The 27,853-nt window shown below is 32.2% G+C and overlaps 4 protein-coding genes across 4 annotated transcripts; 2 read left to right on the forward strand and 2 right to left on the reverse strand.

Annotated features, from left to right (window-relative positions):
- Positions 1–1,905: 1,905 nt before the first annotated feature.
- Positions 1,906–11,711, reverse strand: LOC146541512 (ATP-dependent RNA helicase DHX33-like). The gene is made up of 12 exons (XM_085187147.1): positions 11,298–11,711; positions 10,718–10,927; positions 10,261–10,483; positions 9,537–9,721; positions 8,465–8,540; positions 8,189–8,376; positions 7,799–7,972; positions 6,546–6,670; positions 6,190–6,314; positions 5,188–5,352; positions 4,423–4,551; positions 1,906–3,980 (listed from the first exon to the last, which is right to left on the reverse strand). Exons 1-12 carry the CDS (start codon positions 11,546–11,548, stop codon positions 3,684–3,686), a joined length of 2,148 nt encoding a protein of 715 aa, XP_085043273.1. The 5' UTR covers positions 11,549–11,711; the 3' UTR covers positions 1,906–3,683.
- A 599-nt stretch (positions 11,712–12,310) lies between these two features.
- On the forward strand, positions 12,311–15,015 carry l(2)37Bb (FAD-dependent oxidoreductase domain containing lethal (2) 37Bb). Its single transcript, XM_085187160.1, has 6 exons — positions 12,311–12,766; positions 12,854–13,157; positions 13,247–13,583; positions 13,935–14,157; positions 14,342–14,456; positions 14,820–15,015. The coding sequence occupies exons 1-6, from the start codon at positions 12,488–12,490 to the stop codon at positions 14,957–14,959; spliced, it is 1,398 nt and encodes a 465-aa protein (XP_085043286.1). The 5' UTR covers positions 12,311–12,487; the 3' UTR covers positions 14,960–15,015.
- Positions 15,012–16,561, reverse strand: LOC146541514 (calcium load-activated calcium channel). The gene is made up of 5 exons (XM_085187171.1): positions 16,383–16,561; positions 16,213–16,290; positions 15,505–15,679; positions 15,284–15,424; positions 15,012–15,195 (listed from the first exon to the last, which is right to left on the reverse strand). The coding sequence occupies exons 1-5, from the start codon at positions 16,441–16,443 to the stop codon at positions 15,099–15,101; spliced, it is 552 nt and encodes a 183-aa protein (XP_085043297.1). The 5' UTR covers positions 16,444–16,561; the 3' UTR covers positions 15,012–15,098.
- A 1,612-nt stretch (positions 16,562–18,173) lies between these two features.
- PNUTS (Phosphatase 1 nuclear targeting subunit) lies at positions 18,174–25,985 on the forward strand. Its single transcript, XM_085187181.1, has 5 exons — positions 18,174–18,315; positions 18,950–19,047; positions 19,159–19,433; positions 19,694–20,842; positions 24,331–25,985. Exons 1-5 carry the CDS (start codon positions 18,313–18,315, stop codon positions 25,797–25,799), a joined length of 2,994 nt encoding a protein of 997 aa, XP_085043307.1. The 5' UTR covers positions 18,174–18,312; the 3' UTR covers positions 25,800–25,985.
- The last annotated feature ends 1,868 nt before the right edge of the window (positions 25,986–27,853 follow it).

Below are 27,853 nucleotides of genomic sequence, written 5' to 3' on the forward strand. Positions count from 1 at the left end.
AAACATGACATACACTACATTGGTTCTCTAGTATATTTAAATAAATAAAATAAGATATTTTTTAAATCTAATAAGTAGGTACATACATCAGACCAAAAATGTAGATGAAATAAATGAAACCTGACAGAATAAATATTTATCGAGGACGCCGTCCATTTTTAAACTCTCATTAACTACAGCATTTGGACCCTCGTCATAACCAACGTTTTTTAAAGTACTTCTTTATGATAAAGTTTTCATGTCATATTTCTACAGTAGATTTGGTTTTTAGGCCATCGTTTTTGAGTAAATATTGTGAAGTATAATTAAGTAGAAACATTTTCTTCAAAGTTGACTATTTTGTCACATGTGAGAGAAAGAAGGGCAAAGTTAGGAGCGTGGTAAAATGTGGATTTCTTAAATATAAAAATATATTAGCTTCATGCTTTATTCCGCACATAACAAAGTAGGCACAAAGTATATAGTGTCATGACACTTCGCTGCTTCTGCCCAATTTCGAGACATTGCATGTTGAGTGATAGAATATAATATAAGTATGTTAACTCAATAATAAATATGTAAATTTTATGAAGATTCGTAAAATTAACATTTCGTGTTTTACGCTAAACTTTCAAAGAGAAATCTGTATAAGTATTAGATTGATAAAAATATCTTATACCAAGTTGTTTATTTAGATCGATATCTTAATAATATTCTTTTTAATCAGTATAAAGGTTATTTTACGTCGAACGATTCCTCTTTGTAAATGTTAAGTAACATAGTGCGTCGTATTGTGCCGCAATTACCATTTTTTATTTATGAACGCATGTATTGTAATAAGCAAAATATTATGTCCATAATCAATTACAATTAGTTAAAATACGATATTGAGATAAATTAGTAGTTATATCTACAATATGACGTTGTTGGTGTGCTTCAACCTTAAGTACCCCATTATGCTCTTCTCTCCCGAGCGCTATTATATAAAATTTTATATTTGTAACATGGACTTAATTTAATTGTAAAGTTACTTCTTAGAATAATAAAAATCGTCTTTAATTCTTGTCATATCTTACTCCTCAATTTCAAATAAGTTAATCGGTAAATAGTATACTTACTTAAGTATAAGTCTAAAAATGTGTAGTACCCTATAGTTACCAACTTGGCTTGGAGGACCATGTACGTTTCCTTTCTCAAGTCTCCAATCAGCCTCTGGAAGACCATAAAAAATATTTTGTCACGAAAATATAACCAAAAATAAAAAATATATTTAGCGAGTTAGTACCTACAATAGCAATGTGTTTGAAATAGAGAGGGTATAATTACCTTCTTAGTAATTGTTATTTTATTGTTTTTAAGAAAATTATTTCGCCTCAAAAGTCAACTCCAATACTTATTTCTGTCTCTTTTAAATTTCAGAATTTTAACTAATTTTTTAAGTCACAATTGGTACATTGTACATATCCCCTAAATAATAACACCGAAGCAGTAATATTTTGTTTCATATATTTTAGGCTTCGGTTCAGGCCTAAAATCTTCTTTCGGTCATCAGTTCCGGGACTAATAATTAGTATATCAGATAAATAATTTTAAATTGAAAAGAATTTTGCTAATGCAAAAAGTTATCAAATAACAATAAGGGTCATCAAGGGACATAGATACGAAGAAAAAAATCTTTATAAAAAATAAAGTAGAGTTAATTATGACAAACGCGAGCCGGGCTCGCCCGCCGTACATAAATTGCAGATCTCGGGCTTTTTCTGATATTTAAACTTAGGTTAGCCAGAGCACTTTCAGCTGATACCTCACTTCAACTAGTTCCTGAACTAGTACTACCCTACACTAGTATACAGTTTAAATTTCAACTCGAAATCTCCAAGCGGCCCCGGGATAAAGTCAAGATTAGAGATAAATAAAATTTCGTTATTATTAAAAATAACTTTAATTGGTAATAACAATTAAATGGCCATATTTAACATATATACATGCTAAGTGCAATTATTTAATAAAGTGCGGTCATTATACTTTCGACAAAGTCATGGACGTTATATACAAAAGGTAGAAAAATATTTTAAAGTTGTAGCGAGATATTCACAATAAGAGTTAAGAAAATAGGTAGTACAGATTGAAAGTTTTTAGCCGGATAAGCATGGGAAACCTGCACTAGCTTCTATTGAATTATTTTTACTTATATGTTCTTTCGATTTTTTGTAATTTATAGTATAGCTAGCTAATTAATATACACATAATATAATTTAGGTATGTACTAATTCACGGAATGGTATAAAATCGTCCTCAAAAAATAAACTCCCAATATAATAATGAGCTTATTGATAGCTACATTTTAGTTTAAATTTCATAAATATATCTTCAATAGATTACGAGAAAATAAACGTTTCGCTATTTCAGGTAACAAGCAATACAATCATAGTAAAAATAATTAGCTAGAAGCCAGTGCAGCTTTTCCATGCTAATCCGGCTAGACTCTTTAATGAGCACCTAAAAAAATATGCAGACGAAATAAAAACAAATACAGATTATGGCAAAACAATGAAGTAATTAAATAGATCGAGTAAATATATAAAAACGTAATTAAATAGCTGTTACAATTTTCTTATTAATTTACTGTACAAGTTAACATCACAGAACAACATCTACAAATGAACCGTTTATTTTGAGAGTGGTGTTAGTCCATTTTCTTTTGTTTCGAGAAAATTAAAGGTTAGTATGTCGATGATTATGCAATTTCATTTACCGACCGATTTTAAGTTGTTCAAAACATGGGTTTTATTTGAGAAATTAAACACGGACTAGTTATATATAAAAAAAATTACATTAAATTAAGCATGAATTACGTGATAGCACATTTTTCTCAAAAATGAACTTACACCACTTTCAAAATAAACGGTCCAAATATAAAATAGGTATATCCAGGCTTACGCTAAGTTTTCATTTATATGAGTGAAAAAAAAAAAAAAAGTAGAGCCAGAAAAAAATGAAGTTTATTATTAGAAAAAAATTATATCAATTGTTCTACGCCGGATACTGCACCCTTATAATTTTTACTCTCATCTGATGTGTCGTTAGACTTCGTAATCCCAATCCGTTATATCATGAAGAACAGTGTTGCGTCCAAAATTTGATTTTGTTTTTTTAACTACTTGATCACATAAATTTTTCCATTCTTGTATAGTAATAATGCCAACTTTATCTTTCATTTTTAATAAATCGAGTACTAAAATAAAATATAAGGAATTAACATAATTAATAACAAACGATTGCTGCAATCAGTACAAGAAGTATGTAGGTCAGTTGTCGAATGTTGTTACACCTACACTATACGCAGTATGCACACTCACACTAATGCAAAGCTCAACTTTGACCTCGCGGCTAAGAGCTAATTCCCATGAAAAGCTTTCAACGCGTACTCAGCACACGCAAATTTTTTGTATAGTGTTTACATGACACGTGCTTGTCAGGCGTTGAATGCGCGTCCAACTTTCAGAAGAGTTTTTTACACTTGCAGTTGTTTTTATCGAAAATGGACAGTTTTAACGGTGATTTTATACCGACAGCAGAAACGACGCGATCGAAAACGAAGGTATTGGATGGAGGTGGTAAAATACGTCTTTACAAATATAAAAAACTTTTATCAAAACAAACATGGCAATATGCACATTAATAGTGATTTGAACGTCGTGACGTCACCGATTGGTGCGACACCGCCTCGCGTATTCCGGGGCGACCTGCTGCAACCACTGTGGCTGTATGGCGGACACGGTGAGCAGGTAGGCGCGCTTGGTGTGCAGCAGCTCGGTATAGAGGAGCGCGGGGGGCGGAGGGCGGGCGGCGTGCAGCGAGCTGGCGGGGTGCAGCGCCGCCGCCACGCCCTTGCCCGTCACGTAGCGCCCCGCCGCCGCCGCCCCCGCCCCCGCGCTCGCGCCTCCCGTGCGCGCCCACGCGCAGTTCGTGAATAGGCCGCTTAGCAGACATTTTATTACCTGTCATAATTAAATATGATTAATACAACTACTAAAAATGTAACTGATGACTGTCTTTAGTTAGTTGTTCAAGTTATTCTGTTTTATTAAATTGGGCAAAACTTTAGTTTTCCATGTAGTAATTTTCTTAATAAGGATAATGTTATCGATTATGTAAGTAATTCAGATTAGTTAATAATTAATTGTGTGGTTCTCGTGGGCGAACCCGCGAACGGGGCACTAGTTGTAAGATATATTTCTTTTTGCTTTACGCTGTACTCGTACTCCGCATATAGCAGAGTAGGGAATTTAATGTTAAGACACTACATACCCCACTTTCCTCTTAATTTTCAAAACAATGCGTGAAACGCTTTTTTTTCTACTACATGTAATACTACAGGATATAAGAAAAGATGTGTGAAACTATTAAGAAAGGTTTTTTAAAGATATGCAAACAACTTACTTGGTCTAGCATCGTCCCACAACTAGTGACGGTCAAGTTAAGACGTTGGCATACCGAAAGCAGCTGTTGCCTAACTTCATATGCATATGATAAATTCTTATGATTCAAATAGTTCTCTTTACACCATTGCTGTAAATACAATGGTCGATAAAACATTTTATACAATTAAATATAAAAAAATTAAACACTTATGCACTAAAATATAATTGTGCAAATTCTAATTATTATTTACACACATTTTATACATTATATTGAAATATTAAATTCAATAAAAAGCTTTGTTATTGATGGAAAAAGACTCAAAACCAGAGAAAAAATTCGACACATTAGCGCGTGAAAAATTACAATAGTTATTTTTTATTAATTTTACGTTATAACACGTTTGTGGCAAATTTGCTTATTTCTGGGCTTTATGCTGTATCTTGCATAGCAGGGTAGGAACAAAAACCTAATGTCAGACACTGTTGTTATCCACTTTCCGCTTATTTTCGGGACATTTCGTGACATTGTGACATTGACAATAACATTGAGTGACAAAACTCAACACCGCCCTCTATTTTATTACCAAAGGAAATGAAAATAAATCATTCCTCCGAGTGGAATCGAACCCACAGCCGTCAAGTTTACAATCAGACGCTGCGCCACGATGGCCTCTATTTGATTATCTACATACAAATATTAGAAACACAAACATGACAATATAAACTGATGTACATAATATAGACATAATTTATGATTTCATAATTTAATAGCGTTAAACCATACCTTTTTCAATGGAGCCTTGCAAAACGCTTTGTAAACGTTTAATAGCGTGATATGATCTCCGAGGGGCGATATAAATTTTTGTTTCACTTTCAATGCCTCTTCCCTTTTGTGTAATGGCGTGTAAAAAACATTTTCACTGGACATTACCGCCACTAAGCTCAGCGCCTGGAAAATTTATATCGTACAGTATGCTGCTTAAATAACACAATTTATAAAAAGAAACGAAATAATATGTCATTATTCTATGACATTTGTCACACCAAGAATACCATTTAAGTGAAAAAGTAAAATATGCAAGTGATGCTGTGATTTTAAGTATACGCGTCAACGGGTCCTATATCCGTTGTTGGCATAGGACCCGTTGACGCGTATACGCGTTGCCATAGCAACATGAATCACTTCACTATAAATACAAAAGTGTAAGTGTTGTGTTGTCAAATGTATAGTATTGTGTGTTATCATTATTTTATTTATTTACGCACTAATTTTAAAAAATATTACTATTTTGCACTCCTTCTCTATATTAACTACAACTGTGCAAAATTTCATACTACGCATGGTTTGGTTCACGTATTAATATTTAGATTATTTTATTTAAATAACAGCCATATTAATTATTTATTTGATTATTTCTAAGGAAAGCATGAATGTATTATGAGCAATTTGCAACCAGTCGCTGAATGTGAGATAAAGAATGATGCTAATAAAAAAAGCGCGTTAACATTAGTCTCTACTAGCGACCTACTTGCGGCTTGGTCCGCTTAAATTTATTATTTTATTACAGCCAAATTGTACAATTTTTTTACTTAAATTGTAACCTACGTATTATTCTAATGTTATTGTTATTATTTGTTGACATTACTGTATTTTTTTATTTTTTGCGTGAAAGTGGAACAGACATTCATCCTCACAAACTTTTACATTTATAATATTTTATAGCAGGATATATAATATAATAATTGATAAATTAAGAAATAAGATATAATCCTAAAGATTACAAACCTCTTCGAGACAGTTATATTCTGGAGCACATAAAAGAATTTTCGAATATTTAGGATCGATAGGAAACGCCGTCATTTTTTTTCCAAGAATAGTCAGTTTAGGATTGTTTTCATTATCTATGGCACCTGAAACATAAACTCACTTGTTATTCCATTCAATTAGAAAAAAAGTATCCAAGAGATATGGATCAAATTCCGCTGCTTTCAAAGTTTTTTTTAATTAATGATTATAGTTGTAAAATCATATTATTTATTTTAATGAGTCGATTATATGACAATAAAAAAAATAAATCTATTGAATTTAAAGACCATTAAATTACTTGTATATATAAAAAAATGTATCATCTAAAGTATTACCTAATTCTTTTAATAATAATAAAGCAGCCTGTATTGAATCTTTTGGAGGTGCATCGATCAAAGGAAATGTACTAGGATCCATTCCAGTTGCTATTAACATCAACATCGATGAAGATATTGGACACCTAAATAAACATACAATAAATAAACCTGTAGATAAAATCAACTAAAATGTGGTATCAAGTTTTTTAGCTTTACTCAGTATCCATTAAATTCCTACAGCAGCAACTTTAGCCATATCGACATTTTTGCAAATACTGTAAGCGTTTACAAAAGATTGCTATTTGAGGATCTGTATGATGACACTTAATAAATTGTACAGAATTATAATGTACAATCGACTCTCAACTTTTAAAACTTATTTATTATATCTATGGTAAACGATGTGGATTTCACAATTATTATATGTATAAATTATATTATATATAAATTATGTTATTGTGATATTGTTAGTTTACCTCAATAAATCAAAAAAAAAAATCTCGCATATAGCAGTATAGGGAGAGGAAACCTAGTGTTAGGACACGCGATCCTTCCTCCACTTTCTGACCAATTTTCGAGACATTACGTGATGAGTGGCGGAACTCAATGCCACGTATCATCTAGTTATCTAAACGAGGAGATGAAAACTAATTCATTTTCCCGCATCTGAATCGACACCACAGCTATTGAGCTTGACTCAGAAACCGCTAAGCCACGACGACTTCAATAAATTTATGATTTATCTACCAGATATATCTGTATTTTATAACAATTGTTTTTAATGAGTTTTTAAACTTGCGTATTTTTATTTTACCACTCTGATGTAACAATGTAGAGAGTCGCATTAATTAGTTTCCAAAATAGAGTAATGAATATTCAAGTTAGCAAGATGCATGAATTGAAAATCATAAATCACACATCTTAGATAGAGTTTGGGAGATAAAAACAATGCATTGTTCAATAAAATTTATTAAATAGATAAACAGAGAGCAGGGTAGGCAGAGGGAACCTAGTGTTAAGACACTCTGTTCCCCACTTTCCGCCAAATTCTGGAGTGTCATTGCATGTTGAGTAGCAGAACTCAACGCCGCCCTTCGCCTCGACACCACAGCGAAGAAATGAAAATATAAATTTAAATAAACATTTCATCTTCTCGAGTAGGGATCGAACCAACAATCGGTCAATTTTACAGTTAGACACTGTGCCCCTGCACCACAACTAGCGCCATATGCACAAAACACACACACATATAGTATAACATGAGAACACACCTGACGATCTCCGGCTCGTGGTGCGGAGCGCGCGCGCGGAAGTCGGGCGCGGTGTAGAGGCGGTAAGCGGCGCCAGGCGCCGTGCGGCCCGCGCGCCCCGCCCGCTGCCACGCCGCCGCCCGCGAGCACGCGCGCACTGTCAGCCGCTCCGCGCCCGTCGCAGTGCACCACCACCTGCGACACCGTAGCTGTTCACTTTACTGACTTCATTCTTTCTTATTTCTTTTTACAATTTATTGGAGCTATCAAATAAATAAAATTAAGTACGAGATTTTATATTGCTCGCTCTATGACTGCTGCATTGACTCGACCACTCAACACTCTACGTTCTTATAAGGTGAATATTTTCATTATATACAAAACCAAAAATGTACAAAAAATATAACTTACCTTTCTTTAACCATACCCGCGTCTATAACATATTTTATCTGTGGTATTGTAACAGAGGCCTCTGCTATGTTAGTCGCGAGCACAATCTTTCTTACTCCCGGAGGAGATTTCTTCCAAACTTGTAGTTGCTTCGCTGCTGGCAATCCCGCATACAACGGACAAACTTTTAATGGCGGCCCCGACGCCTCCTGAAAATATTAAGCTGTAATATACATAGAGGTATATAGTGTAAAGTATTTATTTGGTTATAAAATAAATATAAACATTTAAACTTACTTTGGCTATCTGTTTTATGTTACTGGTTACAGTTTCTATCTCCTCCTGTCCAGTCAGAAATACCAAAAAGTCGTGGCTGCAAAAATAAATCATTTTGGTTTTTAAAAGTATTAAATATATAAATTTGGCATTTATAATATATAAGACATTCATAATTACCCAAACACAAAATATGGACGAATGTGTGGACATGTGCTCACTTCGTCACTTGTGATATCACATCCACACATATCACACATCTACACATGTGATCTCACGTCCACATACAGAATGTTTCTGTCAGCACCACTTTAAATGAACTCACAGTTAACTACGCTATAAAAGCCTAATACAATAAATGATATATTTTTTCCCCCAAAAATGAAAAAGTGATTTTTTTCAAACTAAATAAATAATACAATTATGATTGTAAATAAAACGGCATTTGTCAAGAACGACGCACACATAAACCTATTAAAGGGAAACCACCGCACACGCCTCATTCCGAAATCCAGTTGTAGGTATTGGCGGCAAAGTTCAAAGTTGTTTAATCTTTAGCGGTACTTTGTTTTGCGGTGTTTACGTTATTGGTATCTATTCGTTACTGCGTCACACGAAATACAGATATGGATGAACATCGTGAAATGAAAAAAATCCTTCGTCTAAACTGTTGTCTTCTTGATATCTTTATTAATTTCTTTAGGTATGGGTTTAAAACATTTTACCCTATATCTGTTCCCGTAAAAGGAGCGCTGACGCTTCCATCCTGTATATGATCTTTACATTCACACATGTGATCCTACATCCATACAAGTGGTCTCCCATACACACATGTGATCTTACATCCACATATATGATCTCACATCCACACAATCCATTTAAAAATAATAATTACCCAGAGCCCCCATAATTCCCATTTCGCCTCTGTGAATTATGGGCTGTGGTAATGAGAGATGTGACAACCATCTTTGTCACCAGCTATGACAAGTTATATTTCTGATTTATGATGACTTATTACGTTCTCATTACGTTAGTTCTAGCAATTACCATATACATTTATATTGTATAGGAATTATAATAAAACTATACATACTTGGGTGGTGTGGTCGCATGAAGCTGAAATATTGTACATACAGCTGCATATTGATAATCTTCATGTTTTATTTTTGAATGGTAAATTGTTACTGGATAAGTTCTACCTTCTAAATATATTACTGGACAGCTATCATAGAACTGTCTAAAAGAATCTACATCCATTGTAGCTGACATAATAATTACCTGTAATATATATTTATGCAAATGTTTCACAAAATATATGATAGTAAAATTTGATGAATATAAATTTTCTTGTGTAAATACAAAATTTTAACAATTACTGTACATAATACACAAACATATTTTTGGTTAATACCAAAGTGCTAAATGGTTTGGTTAATACCAAAAATATGTTTGTGCCTATGTATATGATAATACACAAACATATTTTTGGTTACCAACCAAAAAAGGATGTTTTAATATATGTATTATGTTCTGTAGCATTAAATTTGTTCAAACAAATGTTTTTTGTTATCAACATATCTAAAAATTAGGTAGCTTGAGAAAAATTTTACAAAAAGAGTTTTGAAATGTTTTCTGCATATGACAAGGTAGGCAGAGGGATCCGAATATTATGTACATAAAATTTTCAAACATTGCAAGTCTAGGGCCATTTGAGGCCACTGGGGTGCAGGGATACAAGAATGCTATTGTAGATTCAACTTAAGGCATTGCCTATTGATTCTGTTGCTGAAAAAAAGAATGTAAAAGATATTTTTTACCTTTAATGGGTTTAATTTTTGGTCATGTCTTTCTTTCTGTGCCAATTTTACGAGGCCAAAAAGAATGTCAGTATTGACCGTGCGCTCATGGGCCTCGTCTAATATCACAACAGAATACTTCTTAAGCAGAGGATCACCCATAGCTTCTCTAAGTAACATACCGTCAGTTAAATATTTAATTTTTGTCCTTGGACTTGTAACATCTTCAAACCTTACACAATATCTAAAATTACAATAGTTTGTCTTTAATTAATACATAAAAAATGTTTAAGTACACACTTTTCACATACACTCAATATATTTTTTTTCATTTTGCTGTCCTTCATTCCAAGACAAAGCAAAGTCAACACACAATGTTTAAAAAATTGGGCAAAAATTGTGGAACATAGTATCTTAGCACTAAGTTACCTCTACCTTGCTTCATATGGAATACAGTATAAAGTAAAAAGAAACAAACCCAACAGTTAATCCGATTTCTGATTTCATTTCATTGGCAACTCGTAACGCCAATGTGATTGCGGCAACTCTTCGAGGTTGAGTAATGGCTATACAACATTTGGTATCTAAAAAATATTCATATATCAATTGAGGTACTTGTGTTGTTTTTCCACTTCCTGTTTCACCAATTAATATCATGGTACTATGTTTTTTGATTTCTTCTAATAATCTACAATTAAAAATAATAAAAGAAACATCAATTTAAAAATAAAGTTTTATAATTTATTATACACTAGTAGCCCACCACAATTTTGTTACCATAGACTATGACTTTTGCCATTCTATTTACAATTTGTTGTCATGGTCATTATCAGCAAGTGGGCAAAGAGAACCTAGTATCAATACAATACACTTCACTCTACATTGTGTAAATTCGAAAAATTACGCTTCGAATTGTAGCTTAAAACCATGCTTCAACTTAATGTAGCATGTTATGCCTTGTAAACTCTTAACCCTTAGGTCAATCTCCAGATGTGCCAGATTTCAGGATTATTATTATAAGTTGATAACATACAGACAAAGAAAAGTTATAAGTTTACCTTCCTCTAACCATATAAACAGGCAAAGTTTTCCGCTCCTCTTGTAGATCATTACATTCCTTGTATGTATTATTATTAATATGAGGTTTAGAATTTTGACTTGTCCCATTACTTAATTTTCCATTTATCTTTTCTCTGTCACTTACTGTAATATTACTATTTTCTATGTTAAGTTTAATTCTTTTGACTTTTATATCAAATGAGTTTCTGTTATCTTTTTCTTTGCCAATTGAATTATATTTTGAATCCATTTTGGATTCTAAATAGCTCAAAACTTTAAGAATTAAGATAAATGTAAATTATAGATTTCAACCATAACCTAAACTACTTGTTTTCTTGACTAAATTAGAAAAGACAGACATGCGTAGCCACAGAACCACAGAACACATTTACTTGTGCAGAGCTAAGTACTAGTGTTTGACCACTTAGATCTCTCTCTACCTCTACTTAGGGATGCCCGATAATCATCGACTTTCGATGAATATCGATGTTAGTAGTTAAAATATCGATATTTTAAACATCGCATTTATTTAATGCAATGCAAATTAATTAATGTAATATCGATATGTTGCACTAAATAAAACATCGTCACATTGATGTCAGCACATAATCGATATTAGGGGGCGGGGGGATTGCCGACTCGCGCGTCTCGTTTTTTTTTGTTATTGATGAAGATATGTGCAATGTAATGTGTGACTGACATCTATGTTAGCTTACATCGATGTTTTCTTTCGATTCTTATACAACATCGACGCTTTAGCTCCGATGATTTTCTAAAATCGGGCATCCCTATTTAGTATATATGTATTATTTATGACTGATGTACATCGATGCACCGATTTCGATTTCATTCGGTGTTCATAGGAATGGTCGCATCGTTTAAATTTTATAAACGATATGTAACGATATGTTACATGTCGTTTATAAAATTTCAACTGGCACGCCTATAAGCCATAAAATATAAAACAGAGCCATAGACGGAATTGACAAGAAGGATATCTATTGACATTTAGTTTTGACAGTAAATATTTAAAAATATAATCTTCGAGTGTCCAAGATAAACTAGTGTACATAATAAGTTTCAATAATAAATATTTTAACTATCAATCAAGTTAACTCGTTAGATTCTTACTGTGATGACCATTAACGGAATAGAAAAAATAATATAAAATTTATATATATTTCTGAATATGATTACCTTGTTACTTCGGAACCATATAGTTTTAAGCCTATCGAAAAAAACTTCATGTAGCCGTACTTATGCTAAGTATCGCAACCCAATCACAAGAACATGGAATTTAATTAGTGAAGAAATTAAATCAGGTTTCAAAGAAAAACCTTTTAGGTACCCAGAACATGCCGATGTTGTAGTAATTGGTGGTGGTTTTTTAGGTTTGTCAGTAGCTCATTGGCTCAAAACTAGAGCAGGTGACGGCCTCTCTGTTGTAGTTTTAGAAAAAAATATAGCAGTAAGTTGTTTTATATTAAGGACCTTAAATTTAAAAAAAAAAGTTTACTAAATAAAGTATTAATAAAATATGAATATTAATTTTTAGAATGTAAACTCTCAAAATACATTGTCACATGGAGTTATTTCTCAACATTATTCTTTGCCTGAAAATATATTACTTTCACAACATAGTGCAGAATTTTTAAGGAATATTAAAGATCACTTCAAAGCAAATATTGATATAAAGTTTCACCCACATGGCTTATTGCTACTAGCTAGTGAGAAATATGCTGATAAATTAGAGCATAACATTGCCTTACAAAGAGAACATGGTATAAATAATAGATTATTAACAATTAATGAAATTAATAATAAGTATCCATGGGTAAATACATCTGATATTAAATTAGGTAAGATTTTCTGTTATTACCTGTCTAAATTGTTAAATAAATTTACTTTAGGTATGTGTATTTTATACATATTTATATTTATCATATAGGATGTCTAAGTTCAGAAACTGTGGGTATTTTTGATGAACAAGCATTACTTAGAGGATTAATTCAAAAAACACAAGAACAAGGTGTAATATATTTGAATGCAGAGGTAACTGGGTTTGAAATGGAAATTCAACGTGATTTTCTAATGGAAGGTGTTACTCCTGGATCTTTTGAAAGAATAACAAGATTATATTACAAAAATATAGACGATGAAGAAATTGCATTAAAGTTTGCATCCTGTGTTGTAGCAGGAGGTTCAGAATCTTCACATATAGCTAAATTGGCAAATATAGGTAGTGGTGGGGGCTTGTTAACAGTCCCTTTACCTATTGAAAAAAGGTTAGTTTGTATAAAATTATTAAATCAGTTTCATGCTGTATCCCACTCACAGTAGTAGTAGGGGAGGCAGAGGGAACCTAGTGTTAAGACACCCCATTTCCCACTTACCACTGCCAGAACACTGGTAGAACTCAACACAGCGCTTTACCTCAACACCACCACAAATGGAAATATAAATTTAAATAAATATTTAATTTCCTCAAGTGAGGATAGAACCCACAAACTCTCACATCTACAGTCACACTTTGTGCCCCTGCACCATGACTAGCCTCTTTACTTTGTATAGAGTTAAGAAAACTATCTTTAAGAAATATTATAATACTAAAGCTTTTAGTTTACTTTCTTTTTCAGAGAATATAATATTTACTCAATAGCAAATACTGACAATAAAATATCTATGGGCCTTAGTAGTCCTTTCATAATGGATACAAGTGGCTTATGGTTGAGAAGAAATGGTTTACATAGTAACCTAATATCTGGCCTAATTCCATCTCTGCAGAAGGATTCAAGTGTTTTAGATAATGAAATCTTTAACAACAGTTTGTACAACAGATTTCCAAATTGCAATAAGGAGGTACATTTAATTTTTTTTAATAAATATAATAACAGTAATAATTCAAAATAATCAACATAATATAATTATGAGAAAAGAAATTGTTTAGCTTTTCGTGAGTTAACTCTGCAGGTTCTGGGCCCCATAGCAATGACCATGACATGAATCTTAAATGAACTCTAAACTATTCCTGTCTTTTTCACAGATAAGCATATTGGACACTGAATATATTGATTGTAATACCTATGACGATACTGGCATACTAGGGCCCCATCCCTATCATACTAATTTAATTTTTGCTACGGGATTTGGTCGACAAGGTATAAATTCAAAACTTAAATAATATTGTTTTACATAAAAAAGATTGTCTTTAATTATCTTAAATTATGTGTTTTGTATATAACTGTGGAGTATAAATGTAAGGGAGTGATAAAATTTCGAGATCTTATAAGAGGCCATTCAGAAATTAGTGACATCATAACATTAAAATATTTCAGTAATTATTATTATTCACACAAATTTCGTGTTTTAATATTTTAATTTTTATATAATGCCATAAAATTTAAGACCTCTTCTCACATCTTGTCTCACCCTAGTGACATAATTTATGAATAGCCAATAAAACATACAGCCAATAACATTAATTCTGAAAAAAATTTTCATGACTTATATTACTTTTACAGGAGTTTTTCACTCACCTGGTATTGGTAAAGCAGTTGCTGAATTAATTATAGATTGCCAATATACCACAGTTGATTTAACAAGGTTTGGATTTGATCGATTATTAGTTGATGAACCCTTAATAGAGCATAATGTATATTAAATATGTATTAGTTATAAATCACTAGGTGATAAAGAGCAATAAAAATGAGATAGAGAGATTATGTTTTATTTTAAAGACAACCAAAAATAAATAGTCATTAACTACATTATTAAAATATTGACATTGAAAATGTGTCAGACTATTTGAATTGTGTGGGAGGAGCAGCAAATAATGCTCCACCTTGCTTAGAAGCTGCACGTGATGGTGCAAATCCCAATAACTTTTGAATGTTCTGCCTGTAAAAAAACAATTTTTATTTAATTAACAATAATTTTAAAATTTTTCAATGGAAACATCAAATAAATCACTGTATATTTGTATTACCTTATGCTCATAGTACACAATATATATAGAAATATAAAGGAGCAGTCTGAATAATCATCTCCGGGTAAATTCCTATGACTTAGTCCTTGAATCCATGAAATAGGATGGAAAGGCAGCTTGGCTACAACTCTGCCATCAAATCTTAAAAAATATATATATTAAGCATAATGTAATATAACAAATATATTTATTATTTTTAGTCATGATATAAATATACTAACATACTGTTAAACATGCTTAGGAGTGCAGTAAATGCAAAACCAATGGCAAACATAGATTTCATTTTTACTAAAGACAAATCTCTATTGTTATTCTTCAATCTTTCTTCTTCTCGTTCAATTTTCTTCTTATGCTGTTTATCCAAAGAATCTCCATGCGCTTCTTTACGTTTCTCTACTAAAAATTACATTTTATGGGCATTTACATTTACATGGGCAAATTTAAAGGTTTTTTAATGTGTGTAACTTTTTAATATAACAGTGCAAGTTACCAGATGCAGTAAAGCCCAAAAGGAGCACTATATTTGAATATGTATGTATGTACATCCACTCTTTTGTTTCCTTGTAACTGTTAAACCAGTGAATCAGTTTTGATAAATGATATGGCATATGTTTTGATGGCATGAATTTTATTGGATATATTAATTTAATTACTGCAGTTGGGTTTTTTCTTTTGTTTATAATTCACTTAAAGTATAAGAAAACAAAGCATCCATCAAAGGTTTTACTTGATATTGCACAAAAGGGATTTGCACCCCTTTTTTAATTTATCTTAGATTTTTTAATATATCTTCGATCTTAGCAAAATAACATCAATCCTATGCCATATGATATCCTTTAGTACATAATTCATTTAATACTATGACAGCTAAGTTAAAATCAACTGAGAACACTGGTCTTGATACTTAAATAGAATACAATAACACCTACATTTTTTACTTTGTCGTTCTACTTCAACCTTTAATTTCTGGTACTTTTCCGTTCTATATACCAATATCCATGTCAAACCTGCAAATAAAAACTTATACGTATCGTTTTACATACTAATAAAAACAACCTAATTCGTCTATAAGAGGAGGTTATATAAATAAAGCTATAACCTTCTCCTAAGAAGGCTGTACATATAGAAATAAACACTATCAATAAAGAATCTCCCCACATTTCTTGAAATTAAAATATTTGATTAATGACAAAAGAAATCACTGTTAACATATAGCAATTTCAGTAATCAGTACAGATACACTACACTGACATGAAATATCAATGATTAAATGACAGTGGTGACTGGTGACAAAACGCTATAACCCTATGCCTGGCCACACACGTACAATAACATTGTCAATATAGTACGTATTGTCAATAATATTGTGTGTGTGTGGCCAATTATAATACAGTGAATGTGTTATCATTATTATTGTTGATTTCTAGATAATCTGTTTTTGCCACGACAATATCGGGGAGGCAGAGTTATTGTCAATAATAGTGTCGTGTATGGGCGTGTGCTAATGCTTTAGTTGTATAAGTCGTAGGAGGCGGGTGGACGAAAACATTGTAAATAACGAAAATAATTTTGATATTATTACTTCCATGGAAAAACAATTTAATAGAGTTTATTAAAACATCGGAATGTTATCAAGAGCTACGGAATACAGATGTATTCCATAGCATTCTTGACTTTATCTCGATATGCTTCAATATCTATTGAAGAAAAATAGTACGTTATAAAAGCTTCCCGGTATATAGAAAAAAAAATTAAATCATCTTCTTTTAGTAAAATTAGTTTCACGATGCACGCCACACGTTGCGTGTTGAGTGGCGAAAGTCAATGCTGCACTTTGCCTCAACACCAAAGGGAAGAATTGAAAATATTCAATATTTTATTGCCTTGAGCGGAAATCGAATCCATAACCTGTTTACAGCCATACTTTGTGCCCCTGTTTACGAATTACCTCTGTTAGTTGTATGTATTTAATCATATTAAAATGATTAAACTCAGTTTATTTTCTCATTCAGTCTTTGATAAATAAAATTATTGCCTGTTTCTTGTAAGTAAGCGAAATGCAAATGGCAAACTAAAGCAATGGGTTTCTATCCATTTTAGAATTAATACATCCGCACACAAATAAAGCTACTGAGCGACTGTGTCAGATTTTGCGACGAAATATTGTCAATAATATTGTGTAGTATGCCGGGCCATATATTGAACAATTTTATTGCCAATATGGTATTGACAATAATATTGTATGTGTGTGGCTAAAGGGAAAAGAATGCCTTCAAAATACGGTGGAAAGTGGGTACTGGCAGTGTCTTAATGGGGACGAAGTATCTTAACACTAGGTTCCCAGGTTTCTCCTGCCTACCCTGCTATGTACGGGACAAAAATATAATTATTAATAGCCAAATTACGAAGATTTTAATGTCGTAATATAATTAGTTCGTACTGAATTGTCTATGGCCATTCGACAAACGACGATGTTCATTTGTTGTCGTTGACGTTCGTTCCCAATTCCGTTTATGACTTCGTGTTTGTGAAGCGTCGTCACTCGAACTCGGGATTCATTTGACATTTATCAATATTCAATTCACAATTTGACTCGCTGTAAGAAGGCCGCGTACTTGGATTACCTTCTAATACAAGGGTGGATATTAATATAGGTCTTCTATCGTTGGTCTCGACTTAGGAAAAGACTGTGTTGTATTCGTATATAAAATATATTAACCGAGTATTATCTATTTCACAATTTTTCGGAAATGCAATATAGGTTTGAAAAGTAGGTTGTATTGTTCATGATATTGCATAACCAATTGTTAAGAAAAATCTTTAGTGACATTATATTTTAAAGATATTAGTGTAAGAATTAAAACTTAACAAACTTCTTTATATCGTGCTAAGTTCTATGAGAGAACTCAGAATATTTTAATCACAAACTATAATGAGCCGCCATTTTGTAATGCTTGAAGAAAGGCGTGGCACATAAGTGCGATACGTCTCGCACACCTTTATTGATATTAACGTTCGAAACGTAAAGCATGGTAAGTTTTTTTAACATATTTTAGGACTTATTTATAATATTGCACTTTTATCTTGCTATGCATATGTCGACTACGTGGCGGTCCTTTGTGACATAGGAACGAATTTATTCGAACATTATTAACTGCATGTTTGCTATCGGATTATAGATTTTTTATATCATAAATATTTCAGGTTTAATAAAAAAATGGGTTTTTATAATTGTCTGAAACTTGTATAAATGTATCGTGTACTAAATATAAAGTCGCCATATTGTTTCTTTTAATGGCGTAATAGTTGGACTTTGATCATATTTTAGAAATAGCACTTGCAAAGCAAGATCTTGTATTTTTTTTAAGTACGTGGTATAGAAATTGAAAATTAATAACAGGAAATGAAGTTTTATAAAAATTGTACACAACATGATTACTTTCATTAATTTAAAATATTGTATTGTCATCTGAGGGTGATGAGAAGTGGGTCAAATAGCATAAGATTTTCTTTACATATATACAAGTGGAGCTAGTAATAATATGTGAACAAAAATATCACAGGTCTCTAAATAAATGTCTTAACATAATAACAATGTTATACATTAACCCATGCCAATTGAGACAATTTTTAATTTATTACAAGCATTATCATTATCTGTTACAGCCCCGAATCGACCCTATTCAGCTTTTAAAATGTCTTAGTGTGCTTTTATCACCTAGTGGGGGCATCAAGAGCAATGATGAAGTTGAAAGGCTAGCAAGGTATGTATTATTACTACCAGTCATCTCCATTGTTTATCTAAATATAACTAAATTCAATCTTAATTATCATTATTTAAGATGTTTACAATTATTCTATTTTTTTATTTTCAGCTTAATGACAAAATTCTCAAAGAAACTTGTATCTAAGTGTATATATATACAAATTTTAAAATGTACTGAAACTGATTTATTAGGACTATTCATGGGATCAGGTGGTTGGAGATTAGTACACATGTGGCTTACAGAGAGTATAGTAGCTAAGAATTGGCCACTTGTAAGAGAACTGTTGGAATTGTTATTGTTATGTCCGGTTGATGTAGAAAGGTTAAAGACAAATAACTGTCCAAAATTAGTAAAAGAATTGTCAAAGGATGGAAATCACTATGGTAAGTGCCAATTAACTTAAGATATCTAATGAATATATAATAACCATTATTATATACTATTCCATCATAACACGGAATGCATCCAGAATTCAGCAGAAAGTGGGGAACGGAGTGGCTTAACACTAGGTTTCCTCTGCCTACCCTGTTGTGTACTCCCGCAAAGTGTGAAGCTGATTTTTGTTTTTATTCCATCATAATTATTATTCAATAATATGGCTATTTACCTGTGTTCTAATAAAGGTTTTTTTTTTTTATTTTAGCAATTAGAGCTTTAGCTTCTAAACTTGTTGAACAATGGTTAAAAGCAGTTAAAGGAGAACAAGTTACACCAATATCAGTAGCAGATATACCAGAAGTTATTTTAGATTTCCAATCTGATATTAAATGTGAAATTAGTAAAAATGATGTTACTGATATTGAAGCAGAAAAACTTTCAAATGATTTAGAAAAGTCTTCCATAATTGAAAATGATAAAGAAGTCAAGTCAGAAAATGATGTTAGCAGCTTAGAAAATGTTAATAATAATGACGAAAATGACGCTCCTAGCAATGAAAATGAATCTTTGCCTGTTTTAAAAATAACGCTGAAAAATGGTAAGCAAATACTATCACAGGTTGAAGATGACAGAAAAGCATCAGAAGACGATTCTGAAAAAGAGAAAAATCGAGAAAAACATAAAAGTAAAAATAGGGATAAGTCCCAGGATAAGAGTAGCAGCAATAAAGAAAGTTCTAATTCTTCCAGATCATCTAGTTCTAGGCGCTCTAGTTCTTCAAGTAAATCTAGTGATAAAGGAAAAAGTAGTAGTCATAAGGACAGTTCTAGTAAACATAGTAGTAAAGATAAATATAAAGATAAGGATCGGCATTCTTCCCATAGTTCTAAATCTAAAAGTAGTAGTAGCTCTAGTAGTAAAAAATCTAGTTCATCTAGTAATAGTAGTAGTAGTAGCAAAGTGAAAGATGAAAAGAGTAGTCAAAAACATAGCTCAGATAAGGATAAAAGTAGAGAAAAAGATAAAGATAGTAAATCTTCGTCAGAAAAAAGTGATAGTAAAACCCAGACACCATCAATACAAAAGCTTGGAAAAATACCTAAATTAAGTGATGTTAAAAAAGAAAAACCTTCCATATCCATAGAGATTAGAAAACCTGATGAACCTAAACCAAAAACTGTTAAAACCTTTCATTCAAAATTTAGAAACCATGGTTTAGCAGAAGAGATCAAACCACCACCATCGAGAGCTACACTTTTAAACAAAAAACCACCTCCTGCCATACCCCCTACTGTTTCAATACCAAAAAGACCATCTCCTGTACACAATGAAACACCCCCAGAAAAGAAACCAAAAACATTATTGGAAATAGACAAACCGGGTGCAATTAAATTAATTCCACCCAAGCACAAACGTGAGTATAATTTTAATTATTTATTTTTTACTTTTATACTAACGTATTTTTTGTTTACAGGACACAAAGAAATGCATCTTGTTTTGCAATCAAACACACAAAAAAATATTTATAATTTCAAGTGTGGTAAGTCTAAAATGAATAACTTGACGGGTCTTATATTTGTTCAGAAATTACTTGTAAAGTATTTATTTCTAATAAAGGTTGAATTTGATAAAAAAAATCTTATTGATGAAAAACCTTAATCTGTTTAAAGACTTTCTCTTGAGATGCACTTACCAGCCATGAGGTGGAGCACCATGGAACACAGGACATGGAATATTGAAGTAATAACTGGAGAATAAAATTATGCATTATATTTAACATTTATGGTACTATGTTTCTGGTAGATCATTTATACATGCTCAAATTACTGTCTACCAAAATACTATTTGCATGAAATGTGCAAATTGCAATAACAAAATCAACAAGACTACAATTTTAAATTTTAAATAGAGTTAAAAATAGAATTACTTAAAGCCACTGATTAACAGTTAAATCAGTAATTTAGTTTGCATTTCATATAAATTAAGAAATACTTCTAATAAAACAATGCTATAATGAAAATCTACACTGAATGATTATATAAATATTACTATAAAAATATATGATTACACATTTTGGAATGTTCTAAGTATCATATTTTTAAGAATATACATGATATCCTCAAAATTAGACTTTTTAAGCATGTATTCAAATTCCTCGTAATTAAAATAAACCGTCGGAGTTTCTCGAAATTGGTAAATTTTTTAAAATCCGAAGTAATGAAAAACGTAACGAAAGAGTTATATAATTTAGTATATATTTTTATAAACGATGTAATTCTATTTAAGGCTTGAAATGTCATTCGCGCATTAAATATCCCTTTTAACCTTTCCACGGTTAGACCGTTCCTTTACTTATATACAGAGTTTGTTTAATTACATATAGAGAATTATTTTTTTTATTATGAATTAGATAACAATACATAGTCATTCCAAAATGCTGTATAATTAATTTAAAAAAAGAAGTTGCATTCAGTAAATGGTTCATTAAATCAATATGAATAGCTTGTAAGATAAATATAATACACATTTGGTATTTAAATTGAAATACTAAATGTGTATTTTGTAAAGTACACAAAAAGGTACCTTTACATTCCAGCCAATTCTTAGATAAATACCAGTAATCTATCGATCTATTAACGAATTTAAAGATTAAGGATGGATATTTAAACAAAAATAGTTGTACATGATTGAAATGACGAACGTTTTCAGTAGTATATATAAAAAAAATATCGGTACATCTTACACTTATTTCTTAAATTACCTATCATTTATAAAAGTATTGCATGGATTTGATACGAAAGAAACAACTTTTAAAAATAAAGAAAATTGTAGTGAGTGACATTCTCGGTGATGGTATTAACATAATTAACTTATCATTTATGTAGTATATATTTTAAAGTTTCTCTTTTTTTATTTCTAAATCGTGTTAGTGAAAAATTTTGAAATAGGTAGGTACTGAGCATTAATAGTGCACAAGTTAATAACTATTTTTAATAGTTCCTTTTTGTTATAAAATTAGAATTCTACACAGTTTAAATTCTATATTGCAGCTTCTAAAGGTTGCTATCGTATATAAAAAAAATGAGTTCGCTAACTAGCTAAAGTACAATTTTAAGATAAATATTTATATAATTGTTAATTCCTCATCTACTGTGTCTGTTTTAATAGTGACGCAGCGCTAGTACTTCCTGTTGTCTAAATTTTTACTTAAATCTTATATGATGTTCGCATCATTTTTTTAATTTATAAAATACGTTACCTTTTAATAGTTGAAACAATTGTATATTTATAATATACAAACAATTTTTTCATTTGTCCGTGATGTCGTCTATATAGTCATAACATAAATTATTGTTTATTATTAATTAATAAATCAAAAATATGCGAGCGAATTGTTTTAGCTTGCCGCTATATTAATACTTTCGAAATTGACTCTAATCGGTAATTAAATTAAACTACTCGTACTCGTAGGTTTTAAGATGAACTATACCGAAGAATTCTTACTACTGCATTTCTTTTTAATATAGCTTTTAGACCCAGTATTAAATAGGCTGATCTATAATTATAACAATAACTGTTTGTATCATATAAACATGTTTTTTTTTTAAGATTATTTAGCATTACGCTGTATCACGCTTACAGCAGGGAGCCTAGTATTAATAGCCTCCATTCGTTACTTTCTGCACAATTTTCGAGACGTAATGTCTATCTGTTAAATGACGGTACCCAACGCCGCGCATTGTCTTTTTATCAGGAGCGAGGAAATGAAAGTAATTATATCACTAGTAGGAACCGATCAGACAAGCATCGCGTTTACAATCTGACGTTGTGCCGCTGCGCTACGACTATGTTACTTTTCCCTCTTATTAAAAATTGATTTACACTTAAACCACATTTCGTTTATTTTTAACAGTTTTGTGGCGAGTGAATATTTATTCTTTTTTCTCCGTTCTAATTAAGACACTTCCGTTCCTCATTTTCCGCCGAATTCCATTGCGTGTTAAGTGGTGGAACTCTACGCTGCGCTTTGCCTGAGTACTCTAGCAAAAAATATTTCATTTCCTCTAGTGGGAATCTAACTCGCAACCTGTCGCGTTTACATTCGCACGCTTATGCCCCTGCGCCACGACTGGTGTGATATTTATTCTTAAATCATCAATTCCCCTCGTGTGTATTTTCTGGGGTACCAGCCAAGTAAAATGATGATAAAAAGGAGCTCCAGGTTCTTAAACCCAATTTATTATTATTTTATCTCCTTATGTATGTTTTAATATTATTTTTATAATAGTTTGTTTAGCTTTTAAAAGTAGTTTCTAGGTCGCATAATTTAGATTTACGTTACTGATTAACATATAAAGTCTAAAATTATAGATGTGACCAAAATGTAAAATATCTTCGATATTTGCTTTAATTTTCTTCTGCTTGATTTGAATCCAAATATATTTGCGTAAGTTGACTCGTTGATACTCGTCTTGCGTCGTCGGCTCTCTTCATCGTCCAAAGTTCGGGGTCAATTCCCGCCTTGCATAAATGTCTGTCCATGTTAAAATATCACAAATGTGTATGTTACGAACAAATGGCGACATGGTACAATATAGCATACTATCAATTGATTATTAAAATACTAGAATGAATATGATAATTGATGATGTTTTGAGTGCGTTTACATTGAATGTTAATGATTCGTAAAGGATTCTGTTATTTTTTCTTATTAACATTTTAAAATGTGCTAAGTTAACTTTTCAGTATAAAATTATTGGCGTAATGGTTTCATAAGAAATATGATTACCCCGTCGTTATTCATTTTAGATTTAACTATTTAGATTTATATTCAGATTTTATATTTTTTAATGCATAGCTGAATTCTTAAGTCCATTATTAACAGGTTTTTTTTTGTTACAGCGATGGTACTTCAAGAGAGTGATATGTTTATGGATGCTCTCAATGCATCTGCGACAAATAAGAAAGAACCTAAGAAAAGAAAGCGGCGCACTAGCGGATCTAAAGATGCTCAAAGTGATGGATCTCCTCCACAGACTCCTACTAGCGCATCTAGTCCCAACAGTGAAAGTAAATCAGTGCCCCCTAGATTTTATCAAGATACCTTAGATGAAGAAGACAATAAAGACAAACCCAATGATAAGCAATCTGATGTCAATGAAAACGCTGAAAAAACTATTTCTAATGAAGTCAAACCTGAAGAAGATATGGACATTTCTGAACCACACACTTTGACGATAAATGGTTTGAAAGGAATACTTTGTTATCATAAACGAAAAGGTCCCAAGAAAAATATCAGATGGAAACCAGATACTGAATTAAAAGAAATTCAATATTTCGAACTTGATGAAACTGAAAGAGTAAATGTTACTAAAACTTTCAAGGATTTGAAAAATCTTGAAAGAATACACGAGAGAGAAGCATTTCAAAAAGCAAGAAATCTCAGTAATGATGATATTATGGAAGAACGGACAAGCTGGCGGCCTTTGATACTTGTTGATGGAGGAGGACAAGTGAAAATAGAATATGGTAAATCTAGCACAGAAAAAGATACCCAAGCAATTCGTCAAAAAGGCACTTTACAGCCACTATATTTCCATAAATCTATGATCCCTGATTCTCCTCATGAGCCAGACGTTGAGACTCATACTTACGCAGAACCACAAATTATACCATTAGAGGATGTAACTGGAAATCAAGATAATATAAGCGATTTTAGAACAATGCCATGGCCAGAGCCAAAAGGTAATGCACCGCCTACAACTAGCAACAGTATGAATGTACCTACGATGTTTCCCTCAAATATGACACAGTTTCCTAATAATTTCCCGGCCCCACCGTTTCCTGGTGTTCCAGGATTCCAGGGTCCGCCCATAATCCCTGGTGAATGGCAAAATGGTGCAGTTCCTCCTATGATGCCGAATGGCATGCCTGGCCCCTTACCAACACCGGGCATGCCCCCGGGTCCTATGCCCCCGGCTAATATGCCTCCTGGAATGATGGGTCCGCCAGATAATATGATGATGGGACCAGAAATGTTTGGTAACCCCAATCCTATGTTTCCTCCTGTACCACCGGATGGATTTAATATGCAACCCAATATGTTCCCGGTTGACTATAATATGCCAGGTCCGCCTGGCCCTGATGGTTTCCCTGGCCCCGGAAATTTCCGTGGTGCTATGCGAGGCCGTGGGGCTGGAGGACATTGGAGAGGTAAAGTGGGTGGTAACTGGGAAGGCCCCCAACGAGGACGGGGAGGGCGTGGTGGAGGAGTACGTAAAGCTGTCTGTATTTATTTTCAACGGAAGGGCTCTTGTCGTCAAGGTGATAATTGTTCATTTTTACATCCTGGCGTCAATTGTCCCTTCTGATTAATTGTACATGTGTATAGTAAAATAACAGGAATTTTAGAGATCTTATAAGCATGTACAATCTAATTATAACCTTTTAAGACTGCTTAATTTAAAGTGTAAATAGTTAAGTTTTGTAAATAGTGTAAATTAATATCATATAGACTTTATACTAAAACAGTTGAAATAAAAAAGTTAAATTTGTTATTTCAGTCTTTTATTTAAATTTGAGAGTTATTTTCATAATCTATATATATAAAAGGACTTGTCCTCACTGACTGAGGTAAGACGGACGCACAGCCGTAACCGCTGATGGTAGAAACGTTAAATTTGGACAAAAATTTACTTTCATAATCTGGACATCCACTAAGAAGGGATTTTGAAAAATTTTAACCCTAAAGGGGTGAAATAGGGGTTCAAAGTTTGTATGGAAAAAAATTTAAATCGGCACCGATTTTTATAAAATTTGAAATTTAGATTTTTAAAAATATTTAATTGAACACGTATTTCATCGTTTTCTAGAATTCTTCCCCTAAGGGTGCAAATAAGGGGTTGAAAGTTTGTATAGGTTTTTTTTAAATCGTCACCAATTTTTATAAAATTTGAAATTCAGACTCTTAAAAGTATTTAATTGAGCACATGTTTCATGGTTTTCTAGAATTCATCCCCTAAGGGTGCAAATAAGGGGTTGAAAGTTTGTATGGAAAAATCTTTAAATCGCCACCGATTTTTATAAAGTTAGAAATTTAGATTCTTAAAAATATTTCATTGAACAAATGTTTTATGGTTTATTAGAATTCACCCCCAAAATACGCAAGCGAAGCTGCGCGCGTCCGCTAGTTAATAATAATATGTTCGGGCATTATGCTTAATGCCATAACTAGGGTGGTAATTTGATAACTATATAATGTCGATAGACATGTATAATGTCCGTAGCCGTACAATCTAAGGCTACGGACATTATACATGTCTCTAACTTAGTATGTGGCAGATTAATAATAAAAAAAATATTATTACATTTTGACAAATGAAGACCAAACTTATTTATTCGAAATAAGGATTGTGTGCAGAATATTTTATTTTACGTCGAGCCCATCCTAATTACAAGTTTTTTATTTTAAATAATAGTGATTAGGGTGGCCATATGAAAGAAGTAAATGTTATATATATACCGAAAATCATAAATTATTACTAATTATATCCATACCTATATTATAAATTCGAAAGTAACTCTGTCTGTCTGTCTTTTACGCAATCAGGGCCAAACTGCTGATTTAATTCTGATAAAATACTCATATAGAGATACTTGAGGGTCCCGGGATGAACATAGGATACTTTTTTCTTATATTTTCGATATATATCAATATATTAAAATATTTATTAATTTGACATACAATTTATTCCGCCATATTAATAACAACCGTCGTTGCCAAGCAACCATTTGCAAAGTTTGTTGTTAGAAAACGTCACCCAAAATGAGCTCTATCTCTATTGAAACCTGTAAATAATTTCATTTAATAAATATTCGTATAGTTCAAGCGGGCGTAGCCGCGTTCGGGTCCACTAGTTATTATATAAAGATTTTTTATGAACTTTATACATGTCAATCCTGTTACTGGTACACGTCCGAGTGGGAACTCGAATAGTTTTTGTGGCACTCACGGACGGACAGATTTAGGGCTTCCGAATTCCTACTTAAACATTACAGCGCTCCTCGACTCGACTGCAACTGGCTAAGGCTAAGAGTGGTGACGAGAGTCAGGAGAGAGACAGGTAATGAAATCAAATGTGTTGGTGACGCCTCCGAAGTGCCCAACGTATCGCGTTTGAGTAATAATAATAATAAATATTAATCTACGTTTGTCAGTTAACTTTAATCAAAATATACATATCATCAAATGGGATTTCAAAATTGGTTCTCCATCTCTATAAAATTACTGACAATAAATTTAAAGTAATTTTAATAACATTATATACTTACCTACCTTTTACCATTCTTTCATTATCATCATCTGCATCCCGCACTCAGTACGGTAAGCAGAGGGAATCTACTATTAAGACCTCCGGTCCCTACT

The sequence above is a fragment of the Heliconius melpomene genome, chromosome 1, assembly GCF_056956725.1.
Source record: "Heliconius melpomene rosina isolate 202511_hmr_F chromosome 1, ASM5695672v1, whole genome shotgun sequence".
In the NCBI taxonomy this organism is placed as follows: Eukaryota; Metazoa; Arthropoda; class Insecta; order Lepidoptera; family Nymphalidae; genus Heliconius; species Heliconius melpomene.

Bases quoted from the DNA above. Each gene is read 5' to 3' on its own strand.
- LOC146541512 (XM_085187147.1), bottom strand. From the start codon at position 11,548: ATGGATTCAAAATATAATTCAATTGGCAAAGAAAAAGATAACAGAAAC. The intron at 10,484-10,717 runs GTTTGTTTCTTT...TTGTAATTTTAG, and splicing joins GAAATCGGATTAACTGTTGG to ATATTGTGTAAGGTTTGAAG. The intron at 9,722-10,260 runs GTAAAAAATATC...TATATATTACAG, and splicing joins AAAAATTAAACCCATTAAAG to GTAATTATTATGTCAGCTAC.
- LOC146541514 (XM_085187171.1), bottom strand. From the start codon at position 16,443: ATGTGGGGAGATTCTTTATTGATAGTGTTTATTTCTATATGTACAGCC. The intron at 16,291-16,382 runs GTTATAGCTTTA...TTTTATTTGCAG, and splicing joins TACAGCCTTCTTAGGAGAAG to GTTTGACATGGATATTGGTA. The intron at 15,425-15,504 runs GTTAGTATATTT...ATATTTTTTAAG, and splicing joins CTAAGCATGTTTAACAGTAT to ATTTGATGGCAGAGTTGTAG.
- PNUTS (XM_085187181.1), top strand. The intron at 19,048-19,158 runs GTATGTATTATT...TTTTATTTTCAG, and splicing joins GAAGTTGAAAGGCTAGCAAG to CTTAATGACAAAATTCTCAA. The intron at 19,434-19,693 runs GTAAGTGCCAAT...TTTTTATTTTAG, and splicing joins AAAGGATGGAAATCACTATG to CAATTAGAGCTTTAGCTTCT.